This window comes from Armigeres subalbatus, chromosome 1, assembly GCF_024139115.2.
Source record: "Armigeres subalbatus isolate Guangzhou_Male chromosome 1, GZ_Asu_2, whole genome shotgun sequence".
NCBI lineage: Eukaryota > Metazoa > Arthropoda > Insecta > Diptera > Culicidae > Armigeres > Armigeres subalbatus.
The window spans coordinates 203,240,471-203,257,935 of record NC_085139.1 but is presented as its reverse complement, the minus strand read 5'-3'; the positions used below and the strand labels follow the sequence as shown (position 1 = coordinate 203,257,935).

General features: G+C 40.5%; 1 protein-coding gene across 1 annotated transcript in view; it reads right to left on the bottom strand.

Annotated features, from left to right (window-relative positions):
* The window catches only part of LOC134205684 (kinesin-like protein Klp10A), a 157,393-nt gene that overhangs the window by 60,235 nt on the left and 79,693 nt on the right, over nucleotides 1-17,465 (bottom strand). Inside the window, 2 exon segments of the mRNA XM_062681199.1 lie at nucleotides 5,929-6,114; nucleotides 16,668-16,885. Coding sequence (XP_062537183.1) covers nucleotides 5,929-6,114; nucleotides 16,668-16,885 — 404 coding nt within the window.

Genomic DNA, 17,465 nt, shown 5'->3' with positions numbered 1-17,465 from the left:
ACCAAATCCATTCAAAATGTGCCACTGGGGCAAGAATTCCTTCGAGAGTTCCAAAAGAAATTCCTCCGGAAGTTCCTCCAGGGATTCCTCCGGAAGTTCCTCCAGGAATTGCTGTGGATGTTCCTCCAGGAATTCCTCCGGATGTTCCTCCAGGAATTCCTCCGGATGTTCCTCCAGGAGTTTCTCCGGGAGTTCCTCCCCGAGTAGCACACGTGCTGCAAGCTAGTTTCCGCAACTTATATGTGACTGGAATCGGTTAAATTTAAGTTTCTGCAACCAAATCCCTTCAAAATGTGCCACTGGGGCAAGAATTCTTCCGGGAGTTCTTACAGGAATTCCTTCGGAAGTTCCTCCAAGAATTCCTCCGGAAGTTCCTCCAGGGATTCCTCCGGGAAGAACCTTCAGAAATTCCTTAAAAAGTTCTTCCGGAATTCCTCCAGGAATTCTTTCGGAAGTTCCTCCAAGAATGCCTCCGGAAGTTCCTCCAGGAACTCCTCCGGAAGTTCCACCAGGAATCACTCCAGAAGTTCCTGCAAGAATGCCTTCAGAAATTCCTCCGGAAGTTTTTATGAATCGTTTATAGCAATCTGAATTAACTGCGAAAAGTAATGTTATCTATAGAACAATATCAGGAACACTTTCTCTAAATTTTTGCTAATGCTGACTGAAATGCAACACCGAATTTTCTTCAGGAACTGTATACTTATCACGTAAGTACTTCGTATAATTTGTATGAAAAAAATCTAGAATTCTATAACTAGATGCGCTCTCTCACTCGATGGAGAAACTGGCTTTTCTAATCAATTTCTTTATTCCTATTTCAATATTTTATATATAAAAACGCTAGTACGTAAAAAAAGTCGCAACTTTCTAGAATTTCTAGATGTTCCAGAGTTTCTGAAGCTCCACTTAGTGGTCTCCCGGGGTCAATGGATGGTTTTTGCAAAGATGTTGCTCTCATTTTGATACAAAAATTGTTTTGTCAGCAGTCACAGCAGTCTAGGATGATTTCCGATTTGGTCACTACTCCGGGTGCTCCGGAACTTCCATAGGACCACTTGATGCCCATTCGGGTTCAATTTGTTGTCCACTGGCCAGTGGAGATATATCAGCTTCCACACTGATATTCTTTCCTCCCCCTTCATACGGGAGCTTGGCAGAAGAAAGGTCGTGTGATATGTGCCATCACAAATATTGCCCTCCGCTCGCTTTCAAATCGACCTTTATAAAAACAATCTTCATGCCTGCCGTATCCTAACGAAACTTTCAATTCTATACTTTCGCCTCTAATTCTATCATAAACATGTACGTCTGAGTTTGGAAGATGATATAAACATTTCCATATCAACGTATAAAAAGTTTATCAACCCCCCAAACGGATATTGCCATTTAAGTGTGTTTTACGGTGTTTTAGTATGTATTTTGCAATTTTTTCGAATGTGAACATTGTACCTAGCACTTATTGTGTGCTCCTGAAGTTTCCATGCCCAAAATATCAGTTTCGTGTTAAAAAAATGGAAGTTATTTGTTGTAAAACACCCAAAAAAGCTCAAACTTTGATCAGCATCCGATATTCAATTATTGAACATCACAAAACTGGCAAAAGCTACCGCGATATTGCCGATATTGTCCAGCTTCACAAAGATACGGTCGCTAGGATTGTGCAGATGTACAAAGATAGTGGTTCTATCTCACCAGCTAAATGATCGAGGCGTCCTTCAAAGGCACTGGCCGAATCGCGGACTATCAGCTGCGAAAATTGCGAAACAGATTGAAGCGAGTTTTCCATTCAACTGACATTACAATCTGTACGAAATCGTCTTCATAAGAAAGGTCTTAAGGGTAAAGTAGCACTTAAAAAGCCATGGTTGTGCGCAAAAAATATCAAAAAACTAAGCCCTTTTTTACCTCTATGTGGCACAGCACACATTCAATTCCACTCATTAGTGAAATTTTCTGTCTTTACATTATTACGGAGAGGCTCCCGAAAACTGCGAGTGATTTTGTCGAGAAACAAAAAAGTTTTACCTAGATGAAAAACTCAAAGGTGCAGCCCAATTGGGTTGTACGCGAAGGTGACGTTGAATTACGTAGCTGTATGCAATGTGCAGGTTTTCGATTTTTCTGTTCGATGAGACCAAAGCAAGCATTTTTCAAGCCCAGGGTAAATCTGTTTTCGTTGTTTATCCTGTGCTCCTAAGATTGAGTGAGCATAATGAACCCTGGTGATGTATGTGCATGATGACGTAGGTTGACAGTTCACTGAGCTTTTTCTGAGCTCCGGGACTTAGCCTCCGGCACAGCTTCCGATAAAATTGTTTCGTCATTTTATTCACATGTAGATGTCCTTTGCGATTGATTTCATGCTGAATGCAAAGAATAACATCTAAATATTCGGATCACAGCATTTTTAAACTAAAAATATGAATTTTAATTTTCCCTTCATCGATTTTTGTTCTAACACCTTGTAAACAAGCTCTGTGAACTGTCAAAATAAGTGAGGTTAAGTTAAAGTTTGCATTGGTCTATAATTTTAAGACCAACATTTGAAAAGGATGATAAAAATAAAATTTTCAAATAATCGAGGATGAACAACACTCTCAAGCGATCACATATCCAAATTATCAATTGATAAAAACTCGCTAGAGAGTAAGAATCGTTCGATAATTGTATCTCGATTCGAAGCATTGGTAAATGCTACTTATTTTCCTACATAACACCAAAACAAAATGCTAAACATTCGATTGAAGTTCATGTTTACATTTAAATGATAATTTTGTGTTTATTACCAATCGATTTCAAAATTTGAAAAGTTGTCGCCGATGCCAACTCGCCTACTTTTTACACCTGAGAAGTAACTTCAAATGATAATTCCAATAATTATCCTGGCTGATATTGTAGCGTTGCAACTATCACCGACGCAAACTGGAACAGAGACTAAGCACCCGCCACTAAGTCAGTCTAAACCACATTACATTAAAACTTTAAAGAAAAGCCCATCGTGAAAGTTGGGCTGTCAACGGCGTTTGAGGTCATCCCATGGAGGAAGTCAGAATAGACGCGGCAAAGATGTTTGACAGTTTATATATGATAATTATTATTCCTTTGCGTGAATTACGTCGGACGTTGGGTTTGCACTTTGCGATGCACTTACGTGATTGACTGATTCATCGAAACCGATTGCTAAACTGTTAGTAAGTTTTTAATGATAAATATTATCATACACTAGTCGACCCGGCAGACGTTGTCCTGCGTAGTAGGCGAAAATGCGCGTTGTGAACAGCCCCATGGGAAATTTCCATACGAATCTACATTTAAGTTTTTGATGATTTTCTAAACTTAATTCGTGATTTTCGAATAAGGAAATATCATATAAACCCGTCGGAAGCTATAACGAACATATCTGCTGAAGGAATGAAGAAAATCCAGCCGTTTTCGAGTTATGCGGATACGAACACAGACCATTTCATTTTTATTATATAGATAAATAAAATAACACACTGGAGTCGGATTTTACGCGGAGATTTTACGCGAAAACTCCAAAATTCGATTGAAAAATAATCGCCTGAAAATCGATTCGTTTAAAACAAACCGCGTAAAAGACGGCGAAAATCCATCGGGAAACGGCTGAGATATTAACGATCGAAGTCTATCATATTTCCGTGACGTTTTTCGATTTTTTGCAATAAAGTAAAGTGTACCCCAATATAGAAAAAACAGACGTAGTTCTACGTCAAAAGTTTAAAAAAATAAATTACTCCCCGAGGTGAAACACTCCGTCCAACAAATTCGCATACAAAGTCAATCGGAGAAGCCACTACCATTTTCCATAATTCATCACATAAAATCTCAAGAAAAGAAACAAACGCCATATTTTCAATAGCAATGTGATAAATAAACATAAATTGATAAATCACGGTAAAACATCCATCAAACTAAACTGTTTTTAACCAGAAAAACACAAAATTTGTAAATTAGTAGGGGGTAACTAAACTTTGTTTACATACTATACATGAACGATTGCATATGCAAACTCTATTAGAATGTAGACTGTAGAACCATTGATAAAGAAAAAGTTAAAAAGAAGTGCAGAAATCTTTCCCGAGGAAAATTTTGTTCTTGCATTATTTAAAAGAATTTCCTAGCGAAATTGAAAATATTTCCTAAGCGAAATTCAGAAGAATTCTTAGAGTGAAAAAAAAAAATTCCATTGGAAACTCTAAAGCAGAGGTTCCCAAACTGTGGGTCGCGACCCCCAGGGGGGTCGTGGGCTGTTCAGTGGTGGGTCGCGAAAGACAAATCCTAATTCATAATTTTGTTACTATTTTGTCCCACAAATCTATTCCATATTTAGAATTAGGATCCAACTAATGATTGGATGATTAAAGAACAACAAACCTGACGATGTCAACGGCCTTTTCTTGTTATACGATATTTGGACAAGGACCCAAGTTCAATTAAAATTCCATCCAAATCCAATCTAAAAAATTGACGAATTTTTGACAAATACAATGATGGGAAATAAAACAATTTATTATAATTTGTCCAATCTAACGCGAACTAATTTTTATCTAATTTCATAAAATCAATGCATTTGGTACCTGGTGGGTCGCAAGCAATATGGGATTCTGCTAGGTGGGTCGCATATTCAAAAGTTTGGGAACCTCTGCTCTAAAGAACTTCTGAGGTAAATTGAGGGTAATTGGAGAAATTTAGAGGATTTTCCGGAGATGTTCGGGAGAATTCCTTATAGAAAATTTTATGGGGAAGTTCTGAATAGTTTATGTTTTCGTGGAAATTTAAAGAGCTTTTCATGAAAAATCGAAAAACAAATCGACACTTTACGCCATCGCCGAGATAAATGACCAATAATTTTAGAACCGGCGCATATTTTACCTCACAGCAGCCAAGAACCTTGAAAAATATTCTATTGACTCTGTTTAACAAAATCTTGAAGTTTTACTCGTCGCAAGAAGTAACAGATCAGGACAAACAACAGGTCACTTTCCTCACAGACTCTGGTCCCTGGATCGCCGCGGAACGTGTTCAACAAATTATTAATTTACAAAATCATAGGCACTCGGAATTACTTTTCCGGATCCTACTGTTGTTTTCAAAGAAATTTGTGGTGTTGAAAAATGTAGAATTCATATACTTATTTACTTCTGAGGAAACATTTTTTAAATTTTGTGTTACGAATTTCTTTGGAGTTCAGTATTTGTAAAAGAAGCTCGATTAGATTGAATTGGAAAACGAACGTTAACATTATTATACAAACATAGTTTTTATAAAACAACTTAGAATATACGCAATGAAGAACTGCTAATATATCAAAATTCACAATTAAGAATGGAAAACAAAAAAACACATACGCGCACTGATTTTCATAACAGCACCCATTTGTTGAGTATATACTACAACCATTCATTTTATCACTAGATGATATCATTGAGTTTTTTTGTAGGGAAACAGACGGCTTGGGCAGGTTTTGTTCTATTATTTGCACGGGGGTTTTTGTCGACCAAATTTTATGAAATTTGGCCACAATATTCTTTAATATGCAAAGAATGTTCAGGTCAAATTTGAGCAAAATCAGTCATAAAAAACCCCCCTGCCAATAATAGAACAAAACCTGCCAAAGCCGTCATTCCCCCTATATACAAATTTGTAAATCCAAAGTGCAAAAACAAAATCAGAGGAACAGCTGTGCGACAAAAATGTCGAAGCAGAGAAACCAAGGTAGGTAACCATACAACCAACCAAACAAACAACTAAGTATTGTAGAAACGAGAAGTAATCACACATGTGCTCAAACTGAACCGAATACAACTGAAAACCGAAACCAGAACCTAAAATCTAACTCTACGGACCAAAATCAGAGGAAAAAAGAAGATCGAAAATGATAGTAACGAAGCCGAAATGCAATACCGATTTGGTGGCCGCATTTGTGGATCGACTAATGGGCATGGTTCCGCCGCCTAGTCCTGTGCCGTTGCCGCTGGTACCATTGGTCGTTCCGTTACTACTGCTACCGTGGTTATTGTTGTTACTGTGCGAGGGATCTTCTTGGTCTTCCAGGAAGCCATCGTCCTCGGCGGACGATTGTGATGATTCCTAATTACGGCACAACGGGATTCGACCATGATTCGGGGTTAACGTTTGATGATGATTTATTATGGGACAGGAGAGAGATTATGGGTTTGGGTTAGTATAGCATGTCTTATAGCTGGTAAGCGAATTTTGCTTTTAGGGCAGAGACCTTCTCACTGGAATCGTTACTGCTTCGTCTCCGTCTCGGAAGATTATTGTTTTGGTAATCATTGAAACTTATTTCGAAAAATATTGGAAACATGCTTCGTCCTTTTCTTTCGTTTGGTAACTAAAACCCTTCGATTTCCGCAATCGTTTTCACATCCGTATTAGCAAAACCGGTTTGAATTCACAATTTTTTATCGATTGAACCCTTCCACTGTCGCTTTCAGACTGGATCGGGAAGGACTATTCCACTAGACTAATAGCCGAGTATTCCCAATCCAGCGACTGCCGAGCGTAGAGAACGCAAAAATGACTAGGTTTTTGCTAGGATTAACGCCACACCATCACCGTCAAAATAGACAAAACAACCTGCAAGCTAATCAAATTCTTTCACGCTACTATGACAGCACAATAATTTCGGGCAGCTTTTTCTATGAGTTTAAAAAGTTGTAGACTGACAGCCCCCACGGTTCATGGCAGTGGTTTACAAACCACGAATCACGGTGTACTTTCCTTTCCAGGTGTATAAAATGGTGTCATATAATTAGAAATGGGAGCCAATATTGAACAATTATGTCAAGTACCAAAGTTATAAAATATTTTTTCGATCAATTCAAGTTTTAAGGGAATGTGAATATGAGACCTTGGGCATTCAATGCAGTCATTATTTGTAAATTTAACTTTTCTTGCTCAGTAATATGATTCTTAGTGACATAAGTTTGAGCAACACTGAATTACGCTACCCACCCTGGCGGTGAATTATGGATTTTTGTGAGTCGCAGGATAAACAAGCCTGTTCGTTTCCATGGAGGAAATCCGGAACAAATTTCCACGAATGTGAACACGGAACAGATAGGCTTCGATTATGGTATTGGTGCGCAGTTGTAGTTCGTAAAAACACACTCAATGGCAATAACTTAAAGACACAGCAATTCAACCGCAAGGGATTCTCTAGCAACCAACAAAATCTCTTGCACTCCAATAAATGACCATAACAAGCCATGGGAGAACTCGTTAAGGCAGTAAATCACACGCACAGTATGTTGAACTGTAATCCCTCCATGAGTATGCATCCTCCGTCATTCACTGCATACGATTCCAAGCAGCAAATTGCAATGGACGCAGTTCGTGTCATATCGTATATCATCTTCACACGGTTTTGTCCACTGGAAACCGCACAGCATCAGCAATAGCAGATACAAGCACTTCAATTACGAACGAACTACGTACTGACATCCGCCAGGGTGGTGGCCTTAAAGGTTCATGGCCATGAAGCGAGGTCGAGGAGAGTGTACTTCTGCAGATAATGTCATACTCGTCGAAATGAATGATGCACGTATAATGTGTTGACCACTAGAAATTTTCCACAGATGATGTTCAATATCGAACATATATCTAGACTAACATTTGGAAAGGGCGTAACAGCCAAAATTTATTCTTTCTGATTCTTCGTCTACATATAAAGCTTTATATGTACCCAAAGAATCAGAAGGAATAAATTTTGGCTGTTACGCCCTTTTCAAATGTTGGTCTAGATATGATATGGTTGTTAGTGTTAACAATGTTAGCATTAAATCATCGCAATCCAAGATAAATTTTATATTGGTTCTCGCAATGAATCGCCTGCTTTGAGCGTGCTTACAGCGACACACTAGGAGTTAACTTTCTGAAATCAGTATGGCGAAAGGCATCTAAGGTTCGATTTCTCGAAATTAAGCACCTTCATAGAAAAAATATTTGGTAGGCGTTGTAGCGGACACCTTCCTACATAACCACTACCAAATAGTTTTTCATGAAAAGTTCCTAATTTTAAGAAAACCCGCGTTAGATGTCTTTCGCCTTACAAATTTCTGGTGGTTAACTCATGCTGGCTATTTTGCTCATATACTATAGCGCCTGAATGTGACAGCGGCGGGTAGAAAATCACCCACTGCCAATAATTCATTAAATGACAACTTTTTTGATCATTTCTCTTGGTTGACATAGTTGGTCGGGGTTCAGCCAAACCGCACCAAGCGGCTTTTCGACTGACTTGTAATATTTTGTTCGTACAAGGACAACGGAAATAGTTTCATACCAATTTAAGCATACATTTGCAGTAGGGTATCCTTATTTATGGGGTTGAGGGATATTCGACGCGATTTGCGATCAATTAAATCTGCTAAACGAAAATTTGATCAGAAAAATCGGTAATTTTTCGTTGGCGCCTAATAAATATTACTTGTAAAGGAGGACTAAGTGGCGTAAAAAAAACTTTCAAAACTAGAGTGATTACACGACAATTCCCCGAATGCAATTTCCCCGAAAAACAATTTACCGAATGTAACATTTCCTCGAACGTAACAATTCCCCAAATGTAATATTTCCCAGAATGATTCTCTCTTCTTTTAGAGTGCGTTACCAATCAATAAGTATCCAGTTATCCACGCGAGCAAAGGCGTAGGATTGCCAACCCGGAAGCCAAATGTGTTTCGGTGAAATATTATATATTTGATACATAGTGCTTATAAAGGGAATTCACATGTTTTTCTTTATTCTGGCCAAATTCGCCTGCATCAAAATAAGAGATTACATTCATCCTTATTTCGGGAAAACGCCTACTTCTAAAAAGGGTAGTTTAATGGTAACATTCATTATTCTGGGGAAAACCCGAGTTTTCCACAAAAGACTGAATCACATAAGGCTGAAAAAGTAAAAATCTCACATATGGCTGAAATAACAAAAGGCTGAAAAATCGTGAGAAACCAATTTTAATGGAAGAATTTACATTTGACGTTAACAGGGGCACAAACTTGAAGGATGCGAAACCTTCTTGCGACGGAATTCTTATTTTTTAGTCTGTACAGCTCAAACATTTTTGAAGGAACATAGAAAGGAACAAGACTTTATTGTTCTTGGTTCTTGTATCTGGTTTGTGGTTCTTGCCAAGATTACTTTCTTTTTTTTATTCTTCATTATTCTCTCTTCTTATTCTTTTTCCTTCTTTATTCCTCCTTCTTTCTTCCTTCTCCCTTCTTTTTCATTCCCTTTTTCCTTCTTTCTTCTTCAACACTCCCTTGTTCCTTATGCCTGTTTCTTTCTTCCTTCTTCGTTCTACCCTTTTTCTTCTTGATTCTTCCTCCATAGTTCTTCCTTCTTATTGCCTTCTTCTGCCTTCTTTGTTCCTTCTTTCTTCTTCCTTTTTTACTTGTTTCTTCTTCCTCCATTTTTCTTTGTTCTTCTTCTTCCTTCATTCTTTCCTTTTGCTTTCTTATTCCTCCCTTCTTCCTTGTTTTTCTTCTTTCTCCCTTCTTTTATTTCCTTGTTTTTTCTTTTTTTCTGTCTTCTTTCCTCTACCTTCTTCCTTTTCCAAGTTTCTTCTTCCTTTTCCCTTATTACTTTTTCTCTATTCTTTCATCATTCCACTTTCTTCCTTTTTCTTTCATCCTTTTTCAACCTTTTTCCTTTATTTTTCTTTCATCATTTCTTCTTCTTTCTTTTCTTCCTTCTTCCTTGTCCCTTGTTTCTTCATCTTTTTTTCTTCTTTCGTCCTGTTTTCTTCTTCCTTCATTTTCCTTTCTTTTTTACTTTTACCTTCTTCCTTCTTTTTCCTTCTTCTGTATTTTACCTTCTTCCTTTTCTTTTTTTCTTCATTATTGTACCTTCGTCTTTCTTCCTTCTTCATTCTTCCATCTTTATCCTCCTTTCTTCTGTCTTCTTTCTTCTTTGTTTCTTCTTGTTTCATCATTATTCCTTCTTCTATCTTTATGTTTCTTTTTTCTTCTTCCTTCTTCTATATTTTTTCCTTCTCCCTTCTTCAGCCTTCTTTCAATCTCTCTTCAATCCTTTTTCCTTCTCCTTTCTTCCTTCTTCTCCCTTCTTCTTTCCTCCTTTCTTCTTCTCTGTGCAATTTTTATTCTTTATTCTTCATTCTTTATTGTTTATTGTTTATTCTTTATGCTTTATTCTTCTTTTATTCTTTATTCATCATTCTCAATTCTTTATTCATTATTCACTATCCAACCACTCAACATATCGTATGGTTGGGATTCATTTCATCCCATCAATTTCAGCCTTCTAATACTTTCAGCCTTTTGGGATTTAAGCCTTATGAGTCTTCAGCCATGTGTTTCAGGGCTGCAAAATGGTGGGTTGACATCAAGGAAGGAGCGCCCAACAGAGCTCTGGTCCCCACAAGTCCCTATCTCACGCTTCCACGGGTCGTCCGATGACAAAAGACCGCCAGCTAAGGGTTGTGTACTTAGCTGGTAGTGCAGCCTGGGCACTGTTGTCCTTCTGACATCAGCTAGAGTGAGAAGGTACGCCTCGAGCGTCTGTTTGATAAAGCCTATGGAGAGTGTCCAAAGCATGACGTGAAAATTGTTATCGGAGACGCTAACGCTCAGGTCGGTAGAGAGGACTTTTTCCGTCCCATAATCGGTAGGGAGAGCCTTCACTCCCCTACCAATGACAACGGCCTACGGCTAGTAAATTTTGCTGCTGCCAGAGGGATGGCCATCAGTAGCACCTACTTTGCACGAAAGAACATCCGAAAGCACACCTGGAGACACCCAAATGGTGAAACTTGCAACCAGATAGACCATGTTCTGGTGGATGGGCGCCATTTCTCGGATGTTATCGATGTGCGGACATTCAGAGGTCCGAACATTGACTCTGATCACTACCTCGTTGTCAGTAAAATTCGATCACGGTTGTCAACTGTATCGAACGAAAGATCACAGCGAACGATGCGTTACAATATCCAGCGATTGTCAGCGGAAGGAGTATCGGCTGAGTACCGCCAGAAGCTCGACGAACGGATAAGTGCAATCAACGTTAGCGACAACATCAACGATCTATGGGAGTCGATCCATGGAGCGGTGAGCACAACAGCACGAGAAGTGGTAGGCACTGCACAGAGGCGACCCATGACGGGGTGATGTGAGGTGGAGTGTCAGAGAGTGACAGACGAGAAGAACGTTGCCAGAAGCCGAATGTTGGTGTCGGGTACCCGATCGAATAGAGATCGGTACAAGGAAGCAAGAGCAGCCGAAAAACGAACCCACCGCAGGAAGAAGAAAGAGTACGAAGAACAAGTGAGGCGCAGGAAAATATGGAGCAGAACGATATGCGGAGGTTTTATGAGTCTGTCAATGGCGTGCGGAGAAAGACAGCGCCATCTCCCGTCATGTGCAACGACCAACAAGGGAATTTGCTGACAGATAAAACTGAAGTGGCTGCCAGGTGGAAGCAACACTTCGAGACTTTGTTGAATGGAGGAAGTGACGGTGCATCGGAGAACAGACTAGATATTAGTGACGATGGACAAGCTGTGGAGTCACCTACACTAGATGAGGTTAAAAAAGCTGTCAAAGAGCTGAAAACAATAAGGCTGCGGGGAAGGACCAGCTCCCGGCTGAACTTCTCAAACATGGCAGTGAGCAGCTTTACGAAGTTCTGCACCATATTATGTCGAAAATATTGGAAGGCGAGGAAATGCCTGCTAGCTGGTTGGACGGCTTCATTTGCCCTCTCTTTAAGAAAGGGCACAGACTGGAGTGCGCCAATTACCGAGGAATAACTCTCCTTAATTCGGCGTACAAAATTATGTCCCGTATTCTGTTCAACAGATTGAGACCGCTTGAAGAGTCCTTCGTCGGCGAATACCAAGCAGGTTTTCGTGAGGGCCGATCAACGACGGATCAAATGTTTACCCTGAGACAAATCCTTGATAAATTCCGGGAGTACAACTTGCAGACACATCATCTGTTTATTGATTTCAAGGCGGCGTACGATTCGGTGAAACGGAATGAATTATGGCAAATTATGCTTGAACATGGTTTTCCGGCGAAACTGATACGGCTGATTCGTATAACGTTGGACGGATCGAAATCAAGTGTAAGGGTTGCGGATGAAATTTCGACGTCATTTGTTACCTTAGATGGATTAAAGCAGGGTGATGCGCTCTCGAACCTACTGTTCAATATAGCGCTCGAGGGAGCGATTAGGAGAGCTGGTGTGCAAAGAAGCGGTACCATTATCACAAAATCGCATATGCTCCTGGGATTTGCGGATGATATCGATATTATCGGAATTGATCGTCGTGCCGTGGAAGAGGCTTTTGCGCCTTTTAAGAGGGAGACAGCGAGGATTGGACTCACGATCAATACCAGCAAAACGAAGTACATGGTCGCTGGCAATCAACGTGGGTTCATTAGTGGTGGTGGTAGCGAAATAGTGCTGGATGGTGAAAAATTTGAAGTGGTAGAAGAATTTGTGTATCTTGGAACATTAGTGACGTGCGATAATGATGTTACCCGCGAGGTGAAAAGGCGTATTGCAGCTGCAAATAGGGCTTATTACGGACTTCGTAACCAGCTTAAGTCCCGTAGTCTGCAAACGAAAACAAAACTCGCGCTGTATACTACTCTGATTCTTCCGGTGGCTTTATACGGCCATGAGACATGGACGTTAAAGGAGGCTGATCGGAGAGCTCTCAGAGTGTTTGAGCGTAAGGTGCTGCGGACAATACTCGGCGGTAAACAGGAGAACGGTATCTGGCGGCGTCGCATGAATCACGAATTGTACCAGGTGTATAAAGGGCTGGATATTATTAAGCTTATACAACACGGCAGACTACGGTGGGCTGGTCACGTTGTTCGTATGCCGGAAGAACGACAAGCGAAGATAATATTTAGTAGAGAACCCGGAAGAGGCCGCAGGCTTCGTGGAAGGCCGCGTACACGATGGCTTTTTGCAGTTGAAGAGGACCTGAGGGCGCTCAATGTTCAGGGCGACTGGAAGCGATTGGCCCAGGATCGAGTCCAGTGGAGAAGGATACTCCATTCGGCGTAGGTTCATCGAAGAGCTGTAGCCCATCAAGTATCAAGTAAGTAAGTGTTAGTGTAAGTGTAAGTAAGTGTGAAACTCATCTTGCCATTTGGTCGTAATGGGCATACGGCCGAAATTGTCGTTCGACCGAACTGGTCATTTGATCTATAAAGTCGTTTGGCGTCAAATAGGTCAAATAGCTCAGTTGATAGCCGTTACTCAAACCATTCGGACGTGTATAGACTTCATCTGGTGTTCCGTGCTCTAGAATGTATGTTAGAAAGAATACTCTGGTGGTAGACTTGAGCGTTCTTCTTCCAGTGCAGCCTGTTGTCGCACAAGTGCAAAAGTTTTAAGAGAGCGTAATCCGCTTGAACCTCGCGGATGTTAAAAGCATTTAGTTGCTCAACACACGCAACTGTTTTTTTTAATGTTGGAAAACGCCATAGCGCAGCTCTTCGAAAAAGCGCATAATATAAAACGCGTTTTTGTTTGTAAAGAGAGGCATTTCAAGATCCCCGTTTATCTGGATAGCGAGGCAGTGACTGTTCGAGGCGAAAGGGGCAAAACTGCTTTTGTAAACAAGAGCTTCTCATGTAGCTGGTGGGTTGATAAAGAAGAGGATTCGCTGCTTCCATCAGTGGAGTTGGATTGCGTGGGTGGGTTCAAATTAATCCACCGGCAACGTGAGAAGCTCTTGTTTACAAAAGCAGTTTCGCCCTTTTGAAATGTGAAATTAGTCTTTGACGGTGTGCAAGAGGACGGTGTGTGGCAGTGCGGGATGAATTACGAGCTTGTCCAACTCTACGGCGAACCCAGTTGTCAGAAGGTGCCAAAAGCTGGACAGGGCATGTTGCAAGAAGGCCGATTGAATCAAGAAGACGTTTACGCAGCGAGCAAGGTGCAAGGATCAGATAAGCTAAGCCCGAAGGAGTTTCTGTTGAGGTGCCAAAGATAGGAAGTTCTTCCATCGCATACCATCCAATCCTTCGGATACGTACGTGAGCTTCTAGCATCGAGAAGCACATATTATTGAAAGTAATCCAAACCAATGTCTACGATCTTTACCCTTGTGGCCCGAGGTAAACAACCCTGTGTTTTGGGAGATCGTGATGTTGTCTATATGCAGGCCAATTATAGTTTTCTTTGTGCTTCTGACATCAAAATCTAACATTTTGTTTTTTTTTCTTTCCTTAATTTTTTTTGTTCTGTCTCTGCCTTTTTGTTCCGTAGAGCTCCATAGCTCTTGCCATCCGGAAGATACTCCCAGTCGAACCATTCCTCGAGCACGACGACACGCCACATCGTCACTGACGCCAAATGCCCGGATGAGAAACTGAAATTTCCTGATCCCAAGTCCTAAGCCCCGTCCATCCTTAAACATTGTAAACTAACCTCGAGTCACCACGAGCACGCTGGCTTCTATCCCCCTCTAACTAACCTTATAATAAAATGATATTGATTGTATATATCACAAAGAACAATGGCTCCGTAAAGTGTTATACACGCCTGAGCCTACCAAATAAACGAAATTGAAAAAAAAAATGTCTACGATCTTCGATAAAGGCTTTTTCGAAAAATATCTAACCCTTGTTGCTTTATTCCGATCGGACAACGACTTTAAATTGATCAAGTTTCAGCCGGCCATGAGTCACAGACGCTCGTTTATGACAAGTGTGTGGAAAACAAGGGGGAAAAAAGTAACACAAATAATTTCTCCTTCTCCGTGAAAAGTGGGGAAACATATTCTGTCCAAAATAATGACAATGAATGCAGAATACTATAACTTTTGATAAATTGGTTTGTAAAGCAAATAGTAAAATAAATAAAATTATCTTATTGATCGGCTAAAATCATGGCTGTCTCTTAAAAATGCACGGAATGTACAACAAAAGGTAAGAATATTTACTGTTCATAATTTGGCGAACTACCCTAGTTGAGTATGTTTGTTTCTGCAACATCATTCTATTTAAAAGTTTTTTAAAGAATCCTTCCACTGTACAAACAGACGTGATATTTCTCCTCCGACTCGTTCCAAACTCGCACGTCGTTAAAAGAATGAGTATATGAGTGTACATATCTCAAATTTGCAATCCAAGACCAAAACCAATGATCCACTTTCGAACAGTTATTGTTATTGTTATTAATATCTCTACCTGATGATAATGATGATGACGGTTCCGCCACATACCTCTACAAAGGTTTGAATGCGGATCCAGTGGGCGCCGCACCATCATCGCATCGCATCGAATGACGAATGATCATTGATAGTGGAAGCGGTATCGCCGCCCCCCGCCGATGGAGACGACGAGACGACGCTACGTACGACAACCACCGAAAATGGTGCATTTTGACTCGGAATCCGTTACGCCTCATGGAGGCTGTTGGCTCTGTCGGTTGTTGGAAATATATAAGGTACTTAATTATGATTAATTGTGTACACACTCTTTTTTTCTGAAGCGCGCGGCAAAATTTGCACAGCCGTGTGCACATCCCATTTAAATGCTCGGGGTTTGTTGAATGAATTTCGACAAACTGTTTCGCTGGGAAAATGTTTGTTGAGGGCTCGGCTGTGGAAATCACGGCTTGAGTTGTCTGAATTGCAGAGATCTCGAGGAAAACCGTATGGGTAGCTTTGAACCAGATCAATGTGAATCTATGCGCTCATACGTTGAACGGGTTTGGCAGTCTACATTTCAATTCTTGATGTTGAAGGGACCATCAAGTAAGCAAAAGGATGTTGAGTTGAAGGGGTGAAAATTTAAAATTATTTTAACTTAAAATTTTAAATGATAAAAACTGGTAAAGTAGTCGAGATTTACATCGATTTATAAAACACATCAAGTAAAGGAAAGTTAGCTGTACATACAATACTTTTTTGATTGTCTTTCTATTACTTCAACATAGATAAATATTGAAGAAAAGAACATTGAACAAAGATATCCACCTGTCATAAGACGAGTTTAGTACAATTCCATTTGACAGGTGAAGACATTCCACTAAAAGAGTTTAATAATTTTCCTGAAGATGTCCACTCTTTTGCACATATGTCAAAATAAAAGTGTTTCCGAAATTCGTTCATGTGCTTTAAATTTTACAAGCGTATGTTGTACGCCGACTAAATATTCGTCACGTGTGAAATGATTAGACAGTATGCCAATGTACTCGATTTCTCAAACTGATTTAGAAATTTGATGAATTAACCATAATATGATCAATAAATCTTCAACTTTGGCACATCGTGCATTGTGGTAACGAAAGCGCTCACCCGGATTGTTTTTCACTTTTTTACTTACACACGCCACTGGCTACAACCCGAGCTGCAGTGGTTAACTCCCACAAAAAAAAACAAATCAAGGTAAGATGACGATGATGACGAAAGTTTGCGGTGAAATCCAGGACCTGACCTTATTCCAAGTTGTTAGCTCGATATTTCCCTTCAAGGCATGTCATAGCGTAGACAAATGGATGCGAACTTACTGCATGTGGCAGAGCACCACCATTCTACTCATTAGGACTAATCGAAGCATGTTTCCAATATGTTTGACATCATTAATGGCAATACGACAACAACACCCAATAAACTAGCAATAAACACTCACCCTAGCGAGGTTGGCTGGTGCGGGAGTTATGTGTTCCGTCCTAAGTTGTGGCATTAATGTGGCATCACTGTCTGCAACTAGATGTTCTGGTTTGTTCAGCTCCAGCAGCATGTCGAGCTCGACTTCCTTTCCTTTGGTTTCGCCACGCTCGTACCACTCCACGGTGACCGAGCGTGACGCCTCGTGGATCCTGGAAACCATCGCGGAATGTACGCGACCTGCAATTGGAGAATAAGAAAAGTTTACTTCAGTAAAAGCGGTTTGACAATTATTGCGCATATGGGGGAGGTTACACTGGGACACTATCTTTTGGCAGCGACATTTGGTCGATTTGTTTTCGGACTTCTTCAATTTTCGTAACGACGAAGATTTGGAACTACTGGTAACAGCACCGCCACTCAAAATGCATCGACCGTGCGGCTCTCCACCGCCGCCAGCTGGAAGTTGTTTTTCTATGCTGCGATCTCGGTTGCGGGATTTTCCTCCGAACAGTGACGTCAGTCGTTTCTTCAACCAGAGCATTGTACAGTTTCTATTTTGATATCACTTCAAGCGGGTCAGTTTCGGAAAACAATTGAAGGCTGAGGCTAAGCGGCCAATATTTCCCAGCAGCGACTGCTACCAGAAACGTTAGCGGCAGGTCAACAAGCAAAACACTGAGTTGTATTCCAAAAGGATCCCTGAGATTGTGGGTACGAAAGTTTCACTCTACACTATGGGTTTTCGACCGTCCAACCGTCATCTGAGGTGGATCTTGCGAGAAAAGCACCTGAACTCTTCGCGGGGCGAAAACGAGTG